The sequence below is a fragment of the Prionailurus viverrinus genome, unplaced genomic scaffold (assembly GCF_022837055.1).
Source record: "Prionailurus viverrinus isolate Anna unplaced genomic scaffold, UM_Priviv_1.0 scaffold_45, whole genome shotgun sequence".
Taxonomy (NCBI): domain Eukaryota; kingdom Metazoa; phylum Chordata; class Mammalia; order Carnivora; family Felidae; genus Prionailurus; species Prionailurus viverrinus.
This window is the reverse complement of record NW_025927610.1, coordinates 3,674,481-3,699,386: the sequence shown is the minus strand read 5'-3', so window position 1 is coordinate 3,699,386 and position 24,906 is coordinate 3,674,481. Positions and strand designations below refer to the sequence as shown.

Sequence of the window (24,906 nt, the reverse complement as noted above, 5' to 3'; positions counted from 1 at the left end):
AGGTGAGGAGAGAATCCTCTCTCGCACTGACCAGCAGGGCTCCGTCACCCTTCTTGGAGAACCTGGGAACAGCCCCACACCATCTCACACCTTTACTCCTGAGCCAGTCTTACAGGATTGTTTGATTTCTTTTCAAGCTAATCCAAATTTTCCAGACCAGCCTTTTGGTTTGGCACTTGCCGTATTTGGTTCCAGCAGCCCCTCCCTCTCTAGTCCGGCAGTGCTGTCCCTTCAGTTCTGAGGGCCACCCTCTTTCCGCCAGAGCCCCACCCCCTGCATCGATGCGCTCCCACATGACTGGGCACGCCAAGCGTCTGTGTGGGTCCAGGATGTGACCAAGATGTATTCCTGGCTCCGTTGAGCTCATGGCGTATAGAAGACAGACGTGCAGGTAAAAAGTGCAACAGTTACCAAGTGAGCTCCACAGAAATGTTTCTCGTAGAGTGATTTGTAGGTTATTAGTTGGAGCAACTTGGGTGTGAATTTTCTTTGCTGCTGCTGTGCGGCCCTGAGCAGTGACTACTTACTTCATTCCCCGGGTGTTCGCTTCAGAGTCACTTGTTGCTAAAAGCCCATCCGTAGCTGCCTTGTGTCCTACGCTCCTGCCCTCTCGTTGTCCGGCCCGGCCCCCGCTCCGTTTGGGGAGCCTCCTCCGGCGTAGCCGGCAGTGACTGGAGTGCTGACTGTGGGGCGCAAGAATGCTGACTGGCATGGCTTCTGAGGAGGAGATCACAGGGCCCTGGGGTGGATGGCCTCTGTTCCCCAGGGAACCTTCCCCTGGCTTCCTCCTCCGGATGCGGCGAGCTGTGATGGCTGGCCACGGACAGCAGGGGGCAGCGTTTACACACCGCCGGGCGCACCTGGGTGGCCATCTAGCTGTGAAAGCACCGTGCGGATCAGGGGCACTGCTGGTTTCTAAGCTGTGGCCGTAGGCGTGAGGTGCTAGAAGGCCCGAGTCTCCTACCGAGCAGCCTAGAGGTCAGCGGGTCGTGTTTGCTGTGCCCCTGAGGAGTCCCAGAATGTTGACCAGACGCCACATGTTGAAAACAGCAGTCTTGGGTCTTGGCGGGGGGGGGGGGGGATGGGGGCGGGGGGAGGGGCTTCTCTTCACACAGCTGCCCTGTCCTGCAGCCGGGAGTCTGTGCATCGACGGGGCGGGGTGGCAGCCGCTCCAAGATCCCGAGGATTCGGTCCAGATTTATCTTCTCGTTAGTGGCAGCCGTCGAAACCTCCCAATCCCGATCCGTCGTTCTCTTCATGTGGTGTTTGTGAACAGCATTTTAATGTGATTCGTTGCCTCCTTAAGATTAAAGAGTATATATTCATTTTTAATAGCGGAAATGAGAAAACAGAGGGAATTCTACCACAAGTTAGGCATGGAAGTGCCTGGAGACATCAAGGGGGAGACCTGTTCTGCGAAACAGCACCTAGATCCCCATCGGAACGGTGAGTGGGCTTCTGCACACCTGCTGCCAAGGCCGGCCTTTATTACGAGCCCCTTTCTCAGGTGGCCCTGTGCCTCCCTCCGGCGTCCTCCGGCACTCCTGGTGCCGATGGGAATGCGGGCGGAGCTGAGAAACGGCTCGTGGACAGAGGGGGCCTGCGTAGGCGAGGTGAGGGAAGCACGGGGGCCCCGAAAGTACCTGGAGGTGGGGTGCAGTGCAGGCGGGCCTCCTGAGACTTCCCCTCAACTGTCCTGTTGTAGAATGGCAAAGTGACACTTGGATTCACTGAAAAATTAGTGGTATTTTTAAATCTACGTGCCATAACAAATTATTCAAATCTTTGATGCCATGGTACCTTTCTAGTGAGCACAGGGATTCCTGAGAAGCTTCTAGACCACTCTGTGTGTTTCCCATAATCTTAGAAGAAAGGAGATGTCCTGGCTGGGACCCCTGGGAAAGGTGGAGCCCTGCAGAGACGGAAGGAAGGCAGTTGGGGGCTGTTTGGGAAGCCAGGGGTCTTGTCCCAACTTCTTATGTACAATGGAGTCTTCATTTTAAAAGTAGTGTTGGAACAATAAATATTGTGGGAGTCCTGCATTACTCGCGGGTAGTTGGTGTGTTAAGCATTGAATAGTATTGGGTGTGGGGGGCTTCTCTGCCCCCTTCACTGTCCCTGTCACCCTGCTGTGCCCTTGTTCACACACTCACAGACCCGTGCACAGCTGACTTCAGCTTCCTGGGGCCCCTGCACTTTACAGAATACGGAGTTTTAGCAGGTGCTTTGGAGACCAGCTCTCCTCAGTTGCATATGCTCTTAAAGGTGCAACTGTCTTATTTGAGTGAATTTTTATAGCATTTTGAGTATACCGTACAGTTAAAAAAGTGATGGTTTAGCATTCTGGATTTCATAATATAGTGTCTTCTGTTTTTGCTGAAAGGTGAAACCAAAGCAGATGACAGTTCGAACAAAGAGGCCGCGGAGGAGAAGCAGGAGGAGGACAATGACTACCACAGGAGCGATGAGCAGGTAGGTGGCGCTCTGCCTCCATGGCCGCCCCGCCTGCCCCCTGCAGGTGCCTCATACCCCGTCCCGTCCCAGCGAGAGAGGTGCTGCGGACTGTCCCGCCCGGGGGCTCCCTCCACTTAGGAAGGAAAGGCCAAACAGCCAAGTAGACATGTTAAAACGTCCAACGTCTTAGTTTTTCCTTCTCTTTCTTTTTTCTCTTTAACTGCCACAGTAATATATGCTTACTATAAAACATCTTAAATATAAAAACATTAAAGTCCATTCTCCACACATCACTCCACAGGTGGGAAAATTTGGTGCCGGGCGTTTTTCCGTGCAAGTGCCCATATTATATAAAAGAAGGTACGGTCCAGTCGTGTATTAAAGGAAAAGAAAAAGTGCAACATTGAGGAAAATCTGTGCAGACGTCATTTACTGCATTACCAATTTAAAAAAAAAATTTTTTTTTAACGTTTATTTATTTTTGGGACAGAGAGACAGAGCATGAACGGGGGAGGGGCAGAGAGAGAGGGAGACACAGAATCGGAAACAGGCTCCAGGCTCCGAGCCGTCAGCCCAGAGCCCGATGCGGGGCTCGAACTCACGGACCGCGAGATCGTGACGTGGCTGAAGTCGGACGCTTAACCGACTGCGCCACCCAGGCGCCCCTGCATTACCAATTTAAAAAAGAAAACAATCACAGAGATGCTGTTGAGAGCATTTGATCAAGCCCTATAGCCATTCCTACCCAGCTTTTAATACAGCATCCTATACCAGTGAGAAAATTAAAAGGCCACAGAGTGGGGGAAAATATTTGCAAATCATATCTTTTGTCTTTTTTTTGTCTTTTCTATCTGTGTATCTATTATAATTTATTGTCACGTTAGCTAACATACAGCGTATACAGTGTGCTCTTGGCTTCGGGAGTAGATTCCCGTGATTCATTGCTTACATACAACACCCAGTGCTCATCCCAAGTGCCCTCTTTGATGCCGTCACCCGTTTTCCCCTCCTGCCCACCCCTCTACCCCCACCATCAACCCTCAGTTTGTTCTCTGTATTCAGGAGTCTTTTATGGTTTGCCTCCCTCTCTGTTATAACTTACTTTTCCGTTCCCTTTTCCAACGGTCTTCTGTTAAGTTTCTCAAATTCTACATATGAATGAAAACATATGACATCTGTCTTTCTCTGACTGAATTATTTCACTTAGTATAATACCCTCCAGTTCCATCCACGTTGCTGCAAATGGCAAGATTTCGTTCATTTTCATCACCAGGTAATATTCCAGTGTATATATAAACCACATCTTCTTTATCCATTCATCAGTTGATGGACATTTGGGCTCTTGCCATAATTTGGCTATTATTGATAGTGCTGCTGTAAACATTGGGGTGCATGTGCCCCTGTGAATCAGCACTCCTGTTTGGATAAATTCCTAGTAGTGCTATTGCTGGGTCATAGGGTAGTTCTATTTTTAATTTTTTGAGGAAACTCCACACTGTTTTCCAGAGTGGCTGCACCAGTTTGCATTCCCACCAACAGTGCAAGAGGGTTCCCCTCTCTCCGCATCTTCACCAACATCTGTTGTTTCCTGAGTTGTTAATTTTGGCCACTCTGACTGATGTGAGGTGGTATCTCACTGTGGTTTTGATTTGTATTTCCCTGGTGATAAGTGATGTCGAGCATCTTTTCATGTGTCTGTTGGCCATCTGGATGTCTTCTTTGGAAAAGTGTCTGTTCATGTCTTTGGCCCCTTTCTTCACTGGATTATTTGTTCTTCAGGTGTTAAGTTTGATAAGTTTTTTCTAGATTTTGGATACTAACCCTTTATCTGATATGTCATTTGCAAATATCTTCTCCCATTCTGTCAGTTGCCTTCTAGTTTTGTTGATTGTTTCCTTCACTGTGCAGAAGCTCTTTATCTTGAGGAGGTCCCAATAGTTCATTTTTGCTTTTAATTCCCTTGCTTTCGGAGATGTGTCGAGTAAGAAGTTGCTGCAGCTGAGGTCAGAGAGGTTGTTGCCTGTTTTCTTCTCTAGGGTTTTGATAGTTTCCTATCTCACATTCATGTCTTTCATCCATTTTGAGTTTATTTTTGTGTCTGGTGTAAGAAAGTGGTCCAGGTTCGTTCTTCATGTTGCTGTCCAGTTTTCCCAGCACCATTTGCTAAAAAGACTGTCTTGATTCTATTGGATATTCTTTCCTGCTTTGTCAAAGATTAGTTGGCCATACGTGTGTGGGTCCATTTCTGGGTTCTCTATTCTGTTCCCTTGATCTATGTGTCTGTTCTTATGCCAGTACCATACTGTCTTGATGACTACAGCTTTGTAGTACAGGCTACAAGGCTGGGATTGTGATGCCTCCAGCTTTGGTCTTCTTTTTCAACATTACTTTGGCTATTTGGGGTCTTTTGTGATTCCATACACATTTTAGGATTGTTTGTTCCAGCTCTGTGAAGAATGCTGGTGCTATTTTGATTGGGATTGCATTGAATGTGCAGATAGATTGCTTTGGGTAGTATTGACATTTTAACAGTATTTGTTCTTCCAACCCATGAGCATGGAACGTTTTTCCATTTCTTTGTGTCTTCTTCAATTTCCTTCATAAGCTTTCTATAGTTTTCAGCATACAGATCTTTTACCTCCTTGATTAGGTTTATTCCTAGGTTGTTTGGGTTGTTGTTTTTTTTTTTTTAATTTTTTTTTAGCATTTATTTCTTCTTGAGAGACAGAGCACAAGTGAGGGAGAGGCAAAGAGAGAGGGAGACACAGAATCCGAGGCAGGCTCCAGGCTCTGAGCTGTCAGCAGAGGGGCCAACCAACAAACTGCGAGATCGTGACCTGAGCCAAAATCGACTGCTTAACTGACTGAGTCATGCAGGCGCCCCATTCCTAGGTATTTTGTGGTTCTTGGTGCAATTCTAAACGGGATTGATTCCTTGGTATCTCCTTCTGTTGCCTCATTATTGGTGTATACCAATTTCTGTCCATTGACTTTATATCGTGTGACTTTGCAGAGTTCACATATCAGGTCTAGCAGTTTTTTGGTGATGTCTTTTAGGTTTTCCATGTACAGTATCATGTCATCTGCAAAAAGTGAAAGTTTGACTTCTTCGAACTGCCAATTTGGATGCATTTTATTTCATTTTGTTGTCTGATTGGCTAGGACTTCCAACACTATGTTAAATGACAGTGGTGAGAGTGGACATCCCTGTTGTGTTCCTGATCTCAGGGGGAAAGCTCTCAGTTTTTAACTGTAGGCCTTTCATATACGGCTTTTTTTGATGTTTTTAATATTAAAAGAATTATTCACCATGACCAAGTGGGATTCACTCCTGGGGTGCAGAGCTGGTTCAGTATTTGCAGATCAATCAACGTGATATATCACATTAGTAGAAGACAGGATAGAAACCATATGATCCTGTCAATAGGTGCAGAAAAAGCATTTGACAAAATACAGCATCGTTTCTTTATAAAAACCCTTAAGAAAGTCGGGATAGGAGGAACACATATGTTAGAATGAACATGGCAGAAGATGCTCTTTTCCACAGTAGTCTGCAGAGCTGCGTCTTTGTGGAGAAAGTCACGTTACAATTGGACTTCAGTAATTTAGGTTGTGCTTGCGGTGATGTCTCTGGTCTTCTGTAGTCTTTGCTGCTTTCCACTCAGAGTCCCCCTTAGGATCTCCTGCAGGGCTGGTAGTGGCCATGAACTGCTTTAATTTTTGTTTGTCTGGAAAAGGCTTTATCTCTCCTTCTATTCTGAATGACAGCCTTGCTCAATAAAGGATTCTTGGCTGCATATTTTTCCTGTTCAGCACATTGAGTATTTCCTGCCACTCCCTTCTGGCCTGCCAAGGTTCAGTGCACAGCTCTGCTACTACCCTTATATGTCTACCCTTGTAGGTTAAGGACCATTTGTCCCTAGCTGCTTTCAGAATTCTCTCTTTATCCTTGTATTTTTCCAGTTTCACTATGCTATGTTGTGGTGTTGACCTGTTTTTGTTGATTTTGAAGGGAATTCTTTGTGGCTCCTGGACTTGGATGTCTGTGTCCTTCCCCAGTCTAGGGAAGTTTTCAGCCATAATTTGTTCAAATAAACCTTCTTCCCCTTTCTCTTCTTCTAGAACTCCTGTGATACAGATATTATTAGGTTTCGTAGAATCACTTAGTTCTCTAATTCTCCCCTCGTGGTCTAGTAATTTCTTCTTTTTCTCAGCTTCATCATTTTCCATAATTTTATCATCTCTTTCACTTATTCTCTCCTCTGCTTATTCCATCCTTGCTGTCACTACATCTAGTTTATTTTGCCCCTCGTTTACAACATTTCTTAATTCATTGTGACTATTTCTTAGGTCCTTGATCTCTGCAGCAAGAGATTCTCTGCTGTCTTCTATGCTTTTTTTTCCAAGCTAATGTCTTATGACTATTATTCTAAATTCTTGTTCAGACATGTGGTGTATATCTGTTTTGAACAATTCTCTGGGTGTCATTTCTTCCCAGAATTTCTTTTGAGAATTCTTCCATTTCGTCATTTTGGCTAGTTTTCTGTCCCTTATGTGTTTTAAAAGCTTGTTATGTGCCCTGCACCTGCAAGCACTACTATATTAAAAAGAAGCCATACAGAGTGCAATGCCTGACCCTTAAGGAGGTGTTTTTGGAGTGTGTTGCATGCTGTCTGTTATTGTGACTCTGGTTGCTTTATTTGTTGCTCCCTATTTGTAGTGGTGGTTTGGGCCTTCCATCAGGTGTCCTTTGATTTGTTTGTTGAAGTAACCCTGGAAAAAGGAAAAAGGAGAGGGGGAGAAACATTATCCCATACAAAGAGAGAAATGAAAGGTGTGGAAAAAAAAAAAGACCAGGCAGAGAATCGAAGAAACTATAAGGCTTAATTCAGAGAGAGAGAGGAAAATAAAGAAGAAAGAGATACAGAAAAGGTAAAAAGAATAAAGATGCCTGATTAAGCAAACAAACAACCAGAACAGAGAAAGAAAGAAAAAAAAGAAAAAATATATATAATAAGAATTAACCAAAAATCAAATCAGAAACCATGAGGCTGATTCCCAAGGGAGGAGAAAAAAAGAGGAGAGTGGAAAGAAAAAGAAGGGAAAAGAGAGAGAAGAGAAAAAAATAATAATATTAAAATGTTAAAAAGTACCAAACAAAACCACAGGACGATTCCATGTTGGCGCCTGGGACCGGTGGCAGCTCTGGTCTGGAGGAGGGGCCGTCTGGTCGCGTCAGTGTCAATCTCACTCTGGTCCATACGCAGTTACCAGGCACGGAGGGGCGGGTTTGGTGTAAGCAGGCCCCGCCTCCACTGGGGGCCGCTGTCCTGTTCCCTGAAGCCCCACTGTGTTGGTGATTGGGAGAAAAATGGCAACACCCCAGTCTCTCCTCCCTGGACTGGGTGTCCCAAACCACGCTGTTCAGGTGGTCCTCACAGAGCAGCGTGGGAGGCCAGCTTGTCTCGCTCCACAGTCTCCCGTGCCTCCCGGGCACTCAGCTGAGATTCAAAACCTGACGTCTTAAAGAGTCACATTCTACACGGTCCTGGTTCTGGAATAACGCCACTCTGCCCAACCGACAAAGGGCATCTGGCTGTCACCTGCAAGGTCTTTTGTCCTTGAGGAGGGCAATACACCTTCTTCCCACAGTACTCAAAGGAGGGACCGCTCTCTCCCGGTGCGCCCCCGAGATCGCTATCACGCCCAAGCGGGCTCCCTCCCCACCAGGCCCATGCACCCGGCTCTGGTCTGGAGAAAGTCACACACCCCTGATAATTACCATCTTTAGCTTCTGAGGCTGTTTGCAAAGTAGAAACTGGCACTCTCTGTGTTTCTCGTTCCCCCGTCTGTGGTCCGGAGAGGTTTTTCTCTTGTCCAAATATAACACCACACTTCCACAGCCTCTCTTTCTCTTCCTTTTGTCTCCACTAAAGGGTTTCCCCGCTCCGTGCTTACACTGACCGTTTTATCTTTTCTAATTCGCATACACACACCTCTGTCCTGCCAAGCTGTCTCTGTCCACCTGTGGAGACTTTTCTGTCTCTCCGCAGACTGATTTCATGGGTGTTCCAAGTGTTGTGACGTCGATACTCGTGTTTGAGGGACGAGGGAAATTGCGATCCCTCTACTTCTCCACCATTTTGACTCCTCTGCAAATCATATTTCTGATAAAGGACTTCTATCTAGACTATATATCTGTATAACTCAGTAAGAAGATAATCCAGATAAGAAATGGATAAGAGATTTCAGTAGATGTTTCACCAAAGAAGACCTAAAACTGGTTAGTAATCACGTGAAAGGACGTTCAATGTCATGAGTCTCTTAGGGAAATAGAAATTAAAACTATAATGAAATCCTGTTTTATACCCACTAGGATGGCCGCCATCAAAAAGACAGCCACTGGCAAGTGTTGGCAAGGATGTGGAAGAATGGGGCCCTTGTAGCGTGCTGGCAGGAACATAAAATGGTGTGGCCACTTGGGAAAACAGTGTGGCAGTTTCCTAAGGAGTTCAACATAAGCTAACCATACAACCCTGCAATTTTCCTAGGTGTATATGGAAACCTATTCACACAAGGATTTGTACATGAATGTTCACAGCAGGGCTATCATACTCATGATAGCCAAGCCGGGGAACAGTGCGAACTTCAGATAGACAAAATGTGGTCCACGCGTACAGGGACGTTCTGGTCAGCAGTGAAAAACAATGACCCCAGCACCTGCTACACCACAGTGACACTCGGAAGGACCTTACAAGGCAAAGAAGTCAGATGCAGAAGACTACATGTTGCACAGTTCCATTTGTGTACGATGTCCCCCAAAGGCCAATCTTAGAAACAGGAGGTAGTTGGGTGCCTGGGGCTGGGCAGGAGCAAGGCTTGAGCACAAAGCAGGATGTGGGTCTTTATGGGGTGGTGAAAATTATGTGAAACTGGATTCTGGTGGTGGCTGCACAGGTCTGTAAGTTTACTAAATACTATTGAAGTGTATCCGAAAAACATACGTATGAATTATACTCCAACGAGGCCGTTAAAAACATACTTTAGTGTGTTTAAACAGGTGACACACTCATGTATTTCCGAGTTCATATCATATGAAAGATATAATCTGAGCACCCCTGCGACCGTCCCTGCTGCCCCCACATCCACGCAAACCTGAGTGAAGCAAATAGTTTCTTACCCCCCTTCCCCTGCGCACACGGAGAGCCCAGCGGTGGTGCTTAGGGCTTCTTGTTGGTCTCTAACTTGCATCTGCTTACCGCACCCTGGTCTGCATGATGCCTGTTGCTCTGGGCTTGGGGGGCAGATGGCCAGGTGTCCTGTGTCCTGACAGGTGTCCACTGCCGGGGACAGAATTCAGTCTGGCACTTACAGAGAAGCACACAGAAGGCCCCCATCACACTTAAGGATTTTACCGTCCCTCAGCCTTCATTCAGTTTAAGGTTGTTCCCAGGTGCACTCAAGTTTAGCAGTGTTTCCCATCCTTAGGGAATTTTTTATGATTACGCTTTCTTTCTTAAAGTCTGCTTTTTCTAATATCAATGTAGCTGTGTCAGCTTTCTTTGGTTAATGTTTGCTTGGTATTTCCATTTTTTCCCTAACTTTCTTAAATGTGACGCCTGTCACAACACAGAACTGGGTTTTTTTAAAAAATCAAATGAGAAACTTTCTTTAGCTGACAAGTTATTTCACGTTTTCCATTTACCGTGATTCACAGTAACTCTGAGTTTCTCTGTGCTGTCCATTCATGTTTTTTATGTTCCCCCCATTCTTACCTTCTATTGAATTAGTAAGTTTGCTTCAATCCCTTTTTTGCCTCTACTTAGCAACTAGTTGACAAGTTATATGTCCTATTTTTATTCTTTTAGTGGCTGTGAAATTCTAAAATGCACATTTACATTTTTTAAAGGTCTGAAGTTAACGAGAGTCTCCCTTTCCCCGAATGACACAAGGGCCTTGCTCACTCTGCCTGGGGCCACCGTCCCGCCTCCTTTCTCTCTTCCCAGACCCAAACCCAGCCGCGGACTCTTGTCCCGCCTTCCGGCTCACCCTTCTGTGGCTTCCCATGTCTTCCTCCTGGACATGGGTCTCTTTTCTTCAACTGTACCCCCTCCTAGTCGTTCTCTGTTTTGTTTACAGATGGCTTTGTTTCATTTTAAGTCTTGAGTGGTAATTTCTCTGTGCATTTTCTGCCAGCGCCTTGCTTTCCAGGCTCTGTGGCCACATCTGGAGAGCTGTCCACTGCTCCTGCCTGGCGCCTTCCCCACTCGTGCGTAGGTGTAGGGTTCCTTTTTCTTTCTTTCTTTCTTTCTTTCTTTCTTTCTTATTATTTTGCTTCCTAAATCTGAGAATTTATGTCCTCCGTTATTTTGGGGAGATCCTTAGTCGTTATTTCTTAAATTTTGCCTTTCCCTTTTTCTGCCTTCTTCCTCCAGAACCCGTTACAAGTTTGTCAGACACCTCGGTCCATTACCCCGTCTCTCACTTTTCCTTTGTTTTGTTATTTTAATTGACCCCTTGGCCTCTGTACTTCTTTTATGTAATTTCTTCATATTGGTCTTGTAGGAAATTAGTCTGCCTTCAGCTGAGACTAATTTGTGGTTCAGCCACCTGTGAGTTTTTAGTCTAAGTGACTCTGCTTTTATTTTTAGAAGTTGTGGTTGCTTATCTTTTATACCTATTTATTCATAGTATGTTCTGTTTTTAATTCCTTCTTTTGTATCTCTAGTGATTTTAGGCCTACATATTTCCATTAATTCCTTGTTAACTCTTTTATCTGAATTTTCGAGAGTCTGTGCCAGCTTTTAAATTTTTTTTAATCTTTATTTATTTTTGAGAGAGAGAGAGCGGGGGAGGGGCAGAGAGAGAGGGAGACACAGAATCCGAAGCAGGCTCCGGGCTCCGAGCTGTCAGCACAGAGCCCGACGCGGGACTCGAACTCTGAATGGCGAGATCGTGATCTGAGCCCCCCGGGCGCCCCTGATTGTGCCATTGTTTTGTGGCTGCTACTGCAGACTCACTCTTTGGAAGCGCTGTCCGGCCGGACCTTCTCTGCAACGCTTTGTGGCCTTCGTGGCCTGGGGTCCTTGGTGTTGCATCTGCCAGGCATCCCGTGGGCTAGAATCCCTTTTATTTCGTTACCTTGTGGTTCCTTGTTACGTGACCTACCGTGATCCCCTGTCCTGTTGATCATCCAGGAGGGACTGTGAACTTTCAACCTTTGTGGCTTCGCTCGTGCTTTTTCCTGTGCTGAGAGTACTTTTTCTCTAGTCAGTCTGCCATCCTCCTCCAAGGCCACGCCCCACACTTCCTTCCTTTGTGAAGCCTTCTTTGGTGCATCTCGCGTAGGCAGGGGCACCCGCTTCAGATGGCCGTGTGTCCTTCCCCCTCATGCCAGCAGAACACTCGGCCCGGGGCCTGTGGGAAGACGCACATGTGTCCCACCGGCCGGAAGCTCAGGGCAGGCTGCGTCTGCATCAGCTAGACTCTGAGACCAGCGCCATCTGGACAACGGATGAATAATTCTCAGATTTACTTTAAATATTTATGTGTTTATTTTTATTTGAAAGAGCGAGAACACACACGATCGAGGGAGGGCAGGGAGAGAGAGAGAATCTCAAGCAGGCTCCGTGCTCGGTGCGGAGCCTGACGAGGGCTCGATTCCAAGGCCCTGGGCTCTAGACCTGAGCTGAAATCAAGAGTCAGACGCTCAACCGACCGAGCCATCCAGGTGCCCCTCAGGTTTACTTTCAAGTAGTATGCTTATAAGACAGAACACGAGACACTGGTAGATTACGTTTCGCAACATGGTGAACAGAGATTTTAAGAGAATGTGAGTAAAACGAAACCCTCTCCCACGGCGTTGAGGTCAGACAGACGTCTGGTTTCACGAAGTCCGCATTCTCGCGTCTGACGGAACGCGTGGGCACGGGAGCGGGGGCCCCGAGGGGCAGCCCGCGGACCCCTGTCTGCGGGGCTGCCCGGCTGTGTCCTCCTCCCGCAGGTGAGCATCTGTCTGGAGTGCAACAGCAGCAAACTGCGGGGCCTGAAGCGAAAGTGGATCCGCTGCTCGGCCCAGGCGACCGTCCTGCACCTGAAGAAGTTCATCGCCAAAAAACTTAACCTTTCGTCTTTCAACGAGGTAATAGTTAGGCCACAAATAGAAACTATGACAAACCGGTTCTCGTTTGTAAAAGCGATACTTCTACGGTTCCTTGTGGGTTTTTTGTTGTTTTGACATCTCCGTTTAGAGATTTTAAGTCAGAAAACAAAACTCTCGGTTTGTTTTGCGTACCCCCAGACAGCGTGACGTGGGACACGGTGATGACGAGAGTGGAGGGAAGGCCAGATGGAGTGTGGGGAGCCCCCACAACGGGAGAGAGTGCTGACGGGCGGTGGGGACAGTGTGACCGTGCTGGGGGGGTTCATCTCAGAGAGACTCTGTTCTTTCGCAAATGGAGGGCTGACTGCCTGCTGGGTGGCAGTGAACGGGTGGGCAGGTCAAGATCTTGTGGGGATGACGGGCGGCGGGTGCGCGCGGGGCTGGTGGACGGAGGGCTGGGCGAGCACTTACGCTAGGATGCGAGTCGTCAGTAGGAGTCAGTTGTGCGTCATTAAGCGCAAGGAGAAGGCGGAAAGAGGTATAGCTTTAAAATAGTCCTCAGGCCGTGAGGAAAATGGGTCACTGGGGCCCAGAAACGGAAGCAGGAGAGGCCAGCAGGGGCATCAGTGGCAAGAGTCCAGGGGGAGGCGGACCAGGGTGGTGCACTGCAGACGGCAGAATTGGACAAACTTGAGGAATGTTTCAGAGGGAGTAGTAGGTTGAGCAGTAGCCCCCCAAATATGTGCACATACCCCAGAATCTGTAAATGTGACCTTTTGGGGAAAAGTATTTTTTTCTAAATTGAGTAAGGATCTATAATTAAGATAAGAATCATGAGATGAGATAACCCGTGAATGTCCCGAGCGGACCCTAAATCCAATGACGAGTGGCCTTACAAGAGAGAGCAGAGGAATTTGAGACACACACACAGAGGAGGAGGTGATGTGAGGGCAGGGTCACAGGGGGTGATGTGGCCACAAGCCCAGGAACACCTGAGCCACCCGAAGCTGGAAGAGACAGGAAGGATCCTCCCCTAGAGCCTCCAGAGTGAGCTCAGCTTTGCCAGGGCCTTGATTTTGGGCTCTGGACTCCACATCTGCGAGGAAGTAAATTCCTGTTGTTTTAAACCACCAGGTTTAGGGTACTTTGTCACAGCTGCTACAGGCAACTGGAACAGATTTTGGTACCAGGAAGTGGGGTGCTGCTGTAACAAATACCTAGAAATGTGGACATGGCCTTGGACTTGAGTCACTGGTGGAGGCTGGAAGAATTTTGAGAGACGATGAAAAAGGCTGGATTGCTGTTGGAAATAAGGTCATTTAAGGTGACTCTGGTGGCCCCAAAGGAGGTGAGCGGCGCAGGGAAACCACTCTGTCACCTAGGAGGATACATGTCACCACAAGCACAATGTTGGTAGAAATAGAAACGTGAAATATGCTTCTGACAAGAGAGGACGCAGAAGAAAAGCAGTCACCATCACACGGTGGCAGCAAGCACAGGGGGACTGCGCCCTCTGACCACGTGGAGGTGATGAACTTGGGTATTTGGCCCAGGAGGTCTCCAAGCCAAGTGTGAAGGTGTGGTCCGGTGTCTTGCTGCTGTCAGTAAAATATGAGAGATGTGAGTTGGGGAAGGGACTGCTAAGCAAAAAGGAGCCAGCATTTAGGCCTGTGCCGACTCCAGACAGACCAGAATACTAGGGTTTCACTGTTGGGAAAGCATGCTCTGGAGAGAAGGTGGAGAGTGTGGCTGGACAACCTTTTGCTGAAGACATTAGATGTGTGACTCAGCTGTCTCACAGAAACTAGCAATGGATCTGTGGAGAACCATCCTGTCTAATGGCCTGGATCCAGAACACATATGGGAGACCCACAACATTTTTGAGAATGTTGTACCAGCAGATGACCATCAGCTTTTCCTGAAGGGGACAGAGACGGGAAGAAACAAGAACAGGCTGTCAGACCTCCAAAGTTTTGCAGGCAGGAGATAGGCTGGCAGAGCTACGCTTCGTGAAGAAAAAATGACTCCCAGGGCAGAGCCTTAGGCCCAGAGGGCGAGGCCGTCGTGGGCCCAGAGAGCAGAATCTCACTCAACCCACAGTGCTGTTTCTCCGCCTGGTTTACAAACTTGCTTGAGACCAGTGAACCCTCTGTTCTTCTAATATATTACCCTTTGGAGGAGGAATATCCTGTGTCTTTCCCAACCTTGTATATGGGGAGCAGACAATGGGATTTTAGTTTCATAGGACCCACAGCTAGAGAAGAATTTCAACCCAGGTGGATACCCAGAGCCTCACCTCTGCCTGATTCCTATGCTTTGGAAGGGAAGGTCTGGGACTGTTGGCTAATGGTGTCCAAGGAGATTTTGGAATTTGGAGTTGCTACTGGAATGGGTTGAGACTCTTGGGAATGTTGGGATGGGGTGAGTATATTTTACATATGGGATGGATGTGGACTTGGGGGGACCAGAAGGCAGACTGTCTATCGCAGGTGAAATGATGACTCCACTAAAAGATGTGTTCATTTGCTAACCCCTAGAACATGTGAATATGACGTGATTTGAAAAAAGGCCTTTGTCGATGTGTCAAGAATCTTGAGATGAAGAGATCATCCTAGATCATCTAGCTGGACCCTAAATTCAGTGACAAAGGTCCTTATAAGAGGAGGGCAGGCACACATTGCCTCAATAGATTTTAAAAGACAGATACTTTACAAAGCACCTTCTCTGACCACAGCAGCGTGACATTAGAAATCACTAACGGAAGACTGGAAAGTTTGCAAAATTGTGGAAATTAAACAACTCACTTTTAAAGAAGTCATGAATCAAAGAGGATTTGGAAAATACTTATAGGCAAATGAAAACGAAAACACAACTTACCAAAACCCTTGGGGTAAAGCAAAAGCAGTGCCAATGGGAAATTTACAACTATAAATACTTACGTTAAGAACAAGAAAGGTCTCATCAACAACCTCGATTTACAACTTGAAGAAGTAGAAAAAGAATTAAACCCAAAGCTAGCAGAAGGAAGTAAATAATAAAGATCAGAGCAGAGATAAATGGAATAGAGAACAGAAAAACAGAGAAAGTCAGCAGTTCTTTGAAAAGATCAACAAAGTTGACAAACTTCTAACTAATGGACTAAAAAAAAATTACTAAGATCTAAAATGAAAGTAGAGGCATTGTCATAGTTCTAGAGAAATCAAAAGGATTGTGGGGCACCTGGGCAGCTCAGTTGGTTAAGCATCCGACTCCTGATTTCGGCTCGTGTTGTGATCTCGCAGTTGTGGGATCGAGCCCCGTGTTGGGCTCTGCACTGACAGTGAGGAGCCTGCTAGGGACTCTGTCCCTCTGTCTCTGCCCCTTCCCTGCTTGCGCATGCACTCTCTCTCTCTTTTAAAATAAACAAACAAACAAACTTGAAAAAAATGGTTAAAATGTTAATATCACCTAAACAATCTACACTCAAAGCAATGCCTATCAAAATCCCAATGTTTTTTGCAGCAATTAAAAAACCCATCCTAAATTTTATATGAAATTTCAGGGGACCCTGAATAGCCAAAACAATCTTGGCATAAAGACAGACATCTAGGTCTATGGACTAGAATAAAGAGCCCAGAAATAAACCCTCACGTATGTGGTCAAATGACGTCCAGCGAGGGGGTCAAAACCACTCAATGGGGGAAGGACAGTCTTCTCAACAAATGGTGCTGGGGAAACTGCACATCCACACGCAGAAGAATGACGTTGAAGAGGTGTGTGCACCCCACGTTCACAGCAGCACCGTTCCCATCAGCTAAGACGAGCCAGAACCCAGAGTCCGTCGACGACAGACGCGCGGGTGAGAAAACGTGGCCCGTCCACACGGCGGAATGTTCCTCGGCCTCGAGCGGGAAGGACGTCCTGCCGCCTGCCACCACACGGATGGACCTGGAGGACGTTGTGCTCCGTGAAATAGGCCGGTCGCGAGGGGACAAGCATCAGATGATTCCACTCACAGGAGGCCCGTGGGGGACGCAGATCAGAGAGACAGACAATGGATGGTGGGGGTCAGAGGCTGGGGGGGGGGGGGGGTAGACGGGGAGCTAGTGTTTCATGGAGCAGAGTGTCCCCTGGGAAGATGAGAGAGTTCTGGAGGTGGAGGCTGGGCATGTTCACCACTGCGAATGTGCCCAATGCCACGGAGCTGCCCACGTAAAAAACGGTTAAAATGGTAAATTTTATGTGTATTTTATCACATTAAAAAAAACACAAACAGTAAAAAGGAATGAACTGGTGATAGAAAGCCCCAGAGACCCCAGGGGAGTGTGGCCTCCTGGCGTCCAGGAGATTAAGTGGGAAGCCCCCCAGTGGTGGTGTTTCAGGGAAGGCACAGGAGACTGATACTGAGAGAGCCAAAATGATGTGCTGGTGTTTTCGGCGGGGCTACTAGAGGGAAGAAGGGGTCGGGAATGAGCACCCAGGTGGACGGCCTCTCGAGACAGGCCGCTGTGGCCACTGCCTGCACACAGTGGAGAGGGAAAGTGGGAGGTGAGTGTCAGGGCCCCGGGTCAAGGTTGGGGTCCTTGGTGTGTGGTGCCATTTGGCCCCCGGGGTCATGGTGAGGTTGTCCAGAGGAGAGGGTTGGTGTGGGTGAGAGGCACGCCTGGGGGAGGTGGGGTTCGGCGTCGGGACAGTCTCCTCCGAGTTGGCCCCAGGTGGCCCCACACGTGTCCCCTGCCCAGCCCTCGTGCAGGTGTAGGGGGCTTCTTCCCCTCGTCCTGAGGGAGTTGAAAAGACCACTTGAGTCCACATCATTTGTCATCAGGGAAACAAATTAAAACAGTGAGATTACACTCCACGCCTATCAGAACACCAAAGTCCAGACCTCTGACCACCACACGCTGGAGAGGGTGTGGAGTAACAGACCCCTGTTCGCGGCGGTGGCAACACAGAATGCTGCGGCCAGTTTGCAAGGCAGGTTGTCAGTTTCCTACAAAATGAATTACACTCTTACCGCATGATCCAGCAGTCCTGCTCCCTGGCGTTCGCCCGAAGTAACTGAAACCTTGCGTCCACACGCACGCACCTTGCCCACAGTGTCTGTAGCAGCTGTGTCCGTAGTTGCCCAAACTAAGAAGCAACCAAGATGTCCGTAGTAGGCGATGATGATAAACTGTGATCCACCCAGACAGCGGAATCTTACTCATGCTAAAGAGAAGCCAGCTATGAGGCCATGAAAAGACCCGGGGTGGGGGTGGGGGTGCGGATCTTAAATGCACGTTACTGAGGGAAAGAAGCCAATCTGTCTCCAGCTGTGGGACATTCTGGAGAAGGCGGAACCACAGGGGCTACGGCGGGAGGGGAGGGGGGAGGAGGGTGACCAGCTGGAGCCCGGGGCATTTTTAGGGCAGCAAAGCAGCTCCGTGTGGCGCCAGGGTGGTGGGCGCCTGCCATCATGCGCTCGTCCAGACCCACGGGACGTGCACCACCAAGGGTGACCCTGCCGTGGACTCGGGGCGATGACGACGCATCAGCTCCAGCAGGTGCACCAGCTGGTGGGGGTGTGGATCGCGGGGGAGGCTGTGGGGGGGCAGGGGGTGTGGGGCATCCCCGTGCCTCCCTCAGGTTTGCTGTGAGCCTAGATCTGCTCTCAAAATAGTCTTTTTTTAAAAAGAAAGGAGAAAGACCACCTGAAGAGCCCATTACCTTTCTCCACTGAGGTAAGAGGAACAAGCTTGGCCAAGAGGTGGACTGAGGTGGAGAGACAGGTGCTCTGGGGTGACAACAGCTGAGCGCCCCCTGGGGGCCGTGTGGTGGGTGTGGACCCAAGCCCCAGGTGCTCTTGGACCTGGGATAGGTTGGGGCAGGGCCTCCCGAGTGCTCCCCACCTGTGCCACCTGGAAACGGGGCCCGTCGGCCACAGGCAACTGACTTGTGTGACCCGACCGGCATCGCTGGCGCAGACCGGAGGCCACGTGTGCTGAGCGCCGTGCCCAAGGCACCCTGACTGAAGCCTTCTTCTCCCGCCAGCTGGACATTTTATGCAACGAGGAAATCCTGGGCAAGGACCACACGCTCAAATTTGTGGTTGTCACGAGGTGGAGATTCAAGGTGAGACCCGTCACTTTGTAAAGATTGGGTTATTTGATTTTCAGAATCTGCTACAAATGACAACTGCTTTTCTGTGCATATTTTCAACTAAGAGCTTAGAAATGACAGCTCAGTCACAGGATTATTCTGGAATCATCAACACCAGAGTCGGTGTGGCCGGGGCCCTCAGGCGAGCACCGCCCCTCCTGGCCAAGCTGGCTGCCCGCAGTCAGCTGTGGGGGTCAGAGGACGCCCACAAGCCTTTGGGTACCGCTCTAAAGCAGGAAGCAGATGGCAGGATCCCCGACTTGAGGGGCAGCCCGGAGAAGGGGGTGACAGCCAGTAGGACCCCAAGAGGAAGGGCGGGACTGGGTGGGGCAGCAGCTGTGCAGAGGGAAGGGGCCCGTCCCGTCCCCCTTCCCTGCCCCCGCGGCTGGCGATGGTGACACGCCGCGCTCTGACTTTGTCTTGCAGAAGGCGCCTCTCCTGCTGCACTACAGACCCAAGATGGACTTGCTCTGAGCTCGGCCCTGGGCCGGCCCCGCCGCGCCCGGGCTGTGGCCGCCCTGCAGGTGTCGTGGGGACCAGATTTCTGAACAGAGTATTTATAACTTTTGTATGAGAGAACTCACACTCACCAAGACACTACCAGCACCGCGGTCACGAGACGACGAAACACTTTACCGCACAGTCTTAGTGGCCGAAGAGGCGCCTCTCACAGACTGGATGGTAAACACAGTGGCCACGCGACCTTCGCTTGCTTTCCAGGCCTTGGAAATCTGGTCATTTCAGTTTAGTTGATGAATTAGGGTTCACGATAAGCCTCGAAAATACTTGTATGTTTATTGAACCCTTCCTAAGTTATTGAGAAAATATCTTTTCATGGTGAATGACGCTATTTATGTTGCCTTTAGCTTCCTGAAGACTTAGAAGGTATATAAAGGTTTAATTTAAAAGCATACCAAAAGGGGTTTCCATTAATGAGTTAGCCACGGTATTTAATTTCCACATTAGGAAACGGGAAAAGCCGACGGCGCCTCTGCCTCCTCGCCTGGCGCTCCGGGCTCCGAGGGCCACGCGGCCCCCAGGCGAGGAAGGGCCCCCACCGCCCCCCAGACGCCCCCGGACGCGGCGCACTCAGCAGGGCGGGGTGGCTAGGCCGGCCGCACGCCGCCTGGTGGAGCCGCCCTTGTTCTCAAACATCACTGGTGCGCGTCGGGTTCCGAGGGCTGAGGGCCCCGCTTAATTCTTCCTATCTGCATCTTGCTGAAGGGAGGGGTGGTGGCTCTGGGGGGCGTTCCCGTCGGATGAGGGCCGGTGCCCCAGGGCGCAGCTCCGGTCCCCACCACGGCCACCCTTGGAAAGCTGTCCCCCGCCCCCGCTTGTGCACAAAGCCGGCACTCTGTTGCCGTTCCCAGCCGAGCCTGGGACGAGCCTGCTGGCTGCTTTTTCAGTGACTTAATGTTCTCAAGTGCCGGTCACAGGCAGCACACGTTTTGTCAACCCCTTTCTCCTCCCAGGTGTTAATATTTTTGTGGAATTAGAGAATAAATATTTGTTCCTTGAAAATAGTAACTTGGAACACGTAAAGCAAGAAGGAGAAAGCAACCACTTTCCGGGGCAGTGAAAGTGTTGTCCTGGGTTCTGTGTCTGTCCTTGTCCTCTGCCCCCCGCACCGTGCTTCCTCAGTGAGCTTTGGGTTCCTGCCCCCCACCCCCACCCCCCACCGTCACCTCTGCTCACCCTGCAGGCAGGCTGGGGGCCCTGGGTCCATCAGCCCCCGTCCACCACCTTCGGTCATGGACTGTTTCACCTTACTGACCAGAATTTTTTTCTCCATTTGCTTCGAAAGTTACGGTTGGGTTTCTTCTGCTTCCCATTTCGTACAGGTAAATGTCAGGAGCAGCTACTAACGAGACCTGATCTGGGTGACGAGAAAATCATCCCAATTAACTCAGTCCAAGTGATTCTAACGTAAGGCCTTTCACAAACGTAGCAACAGATTGTTAGGGATTGGTCAAAATTCACGTCTTCGTTTAAGCCCATGGACTCCCAGTACTGTTCGAGTTGTTCAGTTACCTAAGCTTGCTACTCATCCAAATCATGTTTTAGGGTTGCTCTACTAGGGTTAATGAGTAGATGTGTAGGAGTAAATATTGCCTGTCTACCTCAAAATACACATCACTGCTGAAGCACTCTGCACAACCATACATTACCACAGTGCGGTTTTAGGGTTAGCGTTAGAACTTGGGGATTTGCCTGTGTGGTGGAGGGGGGGTTAGGGTGAAACAGTGTAAGCACCCAAATTCAAACAGAATCGGCTCACGGTTCAGATTAGACCGAGTATCGCCGTAATCCTCTCATAATATATATTTGTAACTTTGTAGCTATCTTTGAAATCACTTGAATTTGCTATGGTGCTAAGCGGACGTACTTAAATACACGGAGAGGTGGAGATGGTCGGAGCCAGTGCTGACATGGCCGGCAGGCTGCTGGCCCTCCTGTGACCCCTTTTGTAATCGTGTCAACCTGACGCAACCTCAGCAGAAGTACCTATTTTTCTAAGATTCCTCGTGCAGACTGTCTTCACTACAGGACGGCCCCGGGGACCCCGCCCCCCAGCTGACAGGAGCCCAGAGCCTGCGTCCCAGGGCAGCTTCCGTGGCCCCTTCCCCGCTGTCACGCTTTCGTGTCACATCAAAAGGCTGAATTTAATTTCTTCCAGCATGAAAGCCAGGATCAGTTAGTGATTGGATCCTACGAGGTTTTTTTTTTTAACAGATGGAGTTACTGTGAAGTAGTTTTCACGACCGTTTATGCTGGTAAGCAAGAGCTGTTCAGTTACCTTTCCGCGTCACTGTCCGCGGCAGCGGGACTCCCTGCCCAGCACGTGGTCTCGCTAAATGCAGTTTTCATGAAAATAGAAAATTCAGATAGAATATATAAATATTGAATTTAAGATGTGGGGGGTTAAAAAAAAAGAAAACTTAACTTTATAAAATTATTTATTCTATTTTAAGCCTTCTATCATATTTTCCCATCCGATTGTTTGGTTTCCGTGGTCCAGCTTTATTTACAGGCATATAAAATGAAATTGTGACATGTTTTGCAAGCTTCTTCTTTTACTTTGAGTAGCTTTTAATTTGTACGTTTTTTTTAGATAGATACAGAGCACTGTTTATGCTTTTGTGCAATAGGTCCCAAGATGCATTTACTAGACATCTGTTTAAATTGTAATGCCGCATCTCTTCTGCTCAATTGAAAGGGAATGTAGGTGGAATTTCAAAATATGTACATTCAGCTATTTGGTTTCTCCTTTTCACTGTTGTTACGAGAATGCTGTTTTGGGGGATGGTGTGTGTGTGTGTGTGTGTGTGTGTGTGTGTGTGTGCAAGAACACCTGCCAGCAGTATCGTAGGGCACGAGACCCAGCAGGCTGCCTCGCGGCCACCCCGGGTCCCCTATTTTCGGACCCCGTGTGCGGCCCTTGGGTGCCCTGCCCCACGCCGACCAGACCACGGATGTGTGGGTGCTACTTCCACAGGGGCTCCCGAGCCCTCCAGGGCGTGCGGCCTCTGATGCCTCCTTGTGGCGAAGTCTTTAGAAATCCATTTCGTTTCTTCCTCAAAGCGCACAGGATGGCATTTTACAGCAGTTTAAAACGTGTCATTGGGCTGAATGTTCCAGAAAACGAGTCAGCTGATTTCTACTTTACATGCGAGTGTTAGATGTGCTCTTAAGACACTGAAAATAAACTTAGCTCAGAACAAATCCTGTTTCTGTTTCCTCAGGAAATCATTTACGCTCCATCATGTGTGACCTTAGCGCCATAAGCCAAGTGTCTCTCTGCCTTGGGATTTAAACCAACTACGTAGGTCAAGATCAGTAGATTAGAAAACCGTGATTCAAACCAGCCGTCATCTTGACACACTCTGTCCCTGCGAGGCAGGGACAGGTGTGGCGCAGCTGTAGCCTCCGGGCCATCAGGGAGGCTCTGTTTGTGCGAATGCCCGCCCACGCTTGGCCTGCATCACGTGGGGTTCGCCACGTCCACGAGCGCATCTGAAGGAGGGACTGTGGTTTGAGTGTCCCCTAAAACGTGTGTAGCGTTAGTGCAAATGTCTGTTCCAACAACTGAATTGGGTATAAGAAAACCATTTTTCCCCAAACGATGTAGGGTTCAGGGCTGTGAGCCGCCACTAACCTGACCGTCACACGTGGCCACATGGACGCTGTCGCGGTTTGTTGAGATGAAAATGCAGATACATATTTTTGACTGTTTAGTTTGAAAGTTTACATTTTTTATGCTTTGTGTTGGTGTGTAATTTTTGTTCTATTGGTGGCTAGTTTTTGTCTAAAATCTTTTTTGGAATATTGCTTAAACGTTTTGATTTTATGATAGTGAAGCTTGTACTCAGTGTTTTGCCAATTAATATTATATGCTTGTAATAAAAGCAAAAGAAAAACATACCTGAAGTTTTTTCGGGCTGGAAGTTTGTAAAATATTTCTAGGAGCGTAACATGGATGATCTGTTGGCACCGCAGTGAACTGAAAATTACCGCAGGCGCTGTTGGCACACACCCCTCCCCCCATGCCCTCCCCAGCCCCGAGCCCCGAGCCCTCCCCCACCCCGAGCCCCGTGCCCTCCCTCACCTGTGCCCTCCCTCACCCCATGCCTAGCCCTCACAGATTAACTACCTTCTCACTCTGACTCACGCGGCACTTGTATCTTGGATACAGAACTTCACTGAAATTGGTCCAGTGTTTGGACCAGAGGTTTGGCGGGACCTGTGTGTAAAGTCCATGCTGCTCATCTATTTGCTTGCAGCAAGAACTCACTTTGGTTTAGAGCTGCACGTGCCGATGAAAATACTGTTAAAAAAAGAACCTGCTAATCCCTGTGGGTGGAGTGACCGTGTTTGCTTCCCTCTGTTAAGATGTTAACGGGCGTTCTCCAAAGGAGCAGAACCAGTAGAGAATACGTGCGTATACATATCTGTGTGCCTGTGTGTTCACGAGCATGCCACAGAGCACACAGGGGTCCTGATTTCCCCACGGTGTCAACTTTGTTCAGTCGTAGAGCAAGGTTAAAGCAGGTTTACATCTAAACTCAGTGACGTTTCACTACACATTTAATTTGGCTTCATACACAGCACACAAAGCAAAGCACATAAAAAATCATTAAAAAAAAACAAGATACAGCTAGGGATAAGCTAACAAACCAAATGCAAAGTCAGTCTGAGTGTGGAGTTGAGTTGAGGACTTCTTCCGGTCCAAGTCTATGCAGACTGCTTATTCGGTCCAAGTACTGGAGGAAATGTTCTGTCCGAGGAGTAGAGGGTCTCTTCTGTCCAGGCAGTGGGAGAATCTGTTCTGTCCAGGCGGTGGGGGATCTGTTCTGTCCAGAGATCACTTGGGCAGAGTATGCTGTGGCTGTTGCCTTTGATGTGGTCAGACATGAAAGGGTCGGCATCTGGGGATGCATTTCCCGGTCTTGGCCGTGGCGTCACTGCTTGACATGAGTGACTCTGTCATTCTGCACACGTCTAAAAGGAGACGGGTCGTCAGGAGTTTACTCACAGGATCATGGAGACTGAGAGACCCCGGAGGACCTGTGCAGTGCCATCGAGGGCAGGAGGGGACCGTGTCCCAACTCAGCAGGATCCCTTCTTCCTCCTCCTTCCTCCACCCTTCTGCTCTACTCCGGCCCGCCAGGACTTGAGTGACACCCACCCACACTTGGAGGGCTCAACCCACCAAACCAGGTGCTCCTCTCATCCAGACACTCCCAGAGTCATTTCAGTCCCGGCACCCCGGGACCCATTCAGGCGGACACATGAAATTACCCATGGCAGACGATTTCGGGGGAAAGGGCAGTATGCCCAAAACTGTAAGTTTGAAAGGCTAAGTAACACAGAAATCGTGAAACTCTGAGGAAACGGGAGCTGAAAAAACAGAGCATGATGACCAAAATGGTATTTTCTCATGGGTTTCAGTAAACTTGAAAGAAAATTTAGTGTAAGAAACTGCCTGCCTATTTCAATTGATTAGGTAAATGGTGTCCTTTATCTTAAGGAATGAGAAGTTATCAGCTAAAACCCCACACAGACGTTCACGTTCACCTGCATGCCGAGGTCAGCGGCAGGGCGCGGCAGGACCGGGCATCTTCAAGGTTAGGCCCCCGCGGCTGGTCGTCCACGTGGGCAGATTCTGAAGTCTGCGCTGCCACCAGGTGAGGTCGGTGGGCACCCGGGGGCTGACAGCCTCCTGCCTCCACCAG

The 24,906-nt window shown here is 48.8% G+C and overlaps 1 protein-coding gene across 6 annotated transcripts in view; it reads left to right on the top strand.

Annotated features, from left to right (window-relative positions):
* Window positions 1-23,095, top strand: part of PCGF3 (polycomb group ring finger 3) — a 55,956-nt gene extending 32,861 nt beyond the window's left edge. For 3 of the 6 annotated variants that reach the window (XM_047847183.1, XM_047847181.1, XM_047847182.1), the window contains exons 7-11: window positions 1,336-1,446; window positions 2,384-2,472; window positions 12,458-12,595; window positions 18,566-18,646; window positions 19,100-23,095. In XM_047847183.1, coding sequence (XP_047703139.1) covers window positions 1,336-1,446; window positions 2,384-2,472; window positions 12,458-12,595; window positions 18,566-18,646; window positions 19,100-19,147 — 467 coding nt within the window. In that variant the 3' untranslated portion in view covers window positions 19,148-23,095. Of the gene's footprint in view, window positions 1-1,335; window positions 1,447-2,383; window positions 2,473-12,457; window positions 12,596-13,690; window positions 16,619-17,941; window positions 18,079-18,209; window positions 18,647-19,099 lie in introns of those variants that run through there. The other 3 variants (XR_007149712.1, XR_007149711.1, XM_047847184.1) reach the window with 3 other exon arrangements.
* Window positions 23,096-24,906: the final 1,811 nt, after the last annotated feature.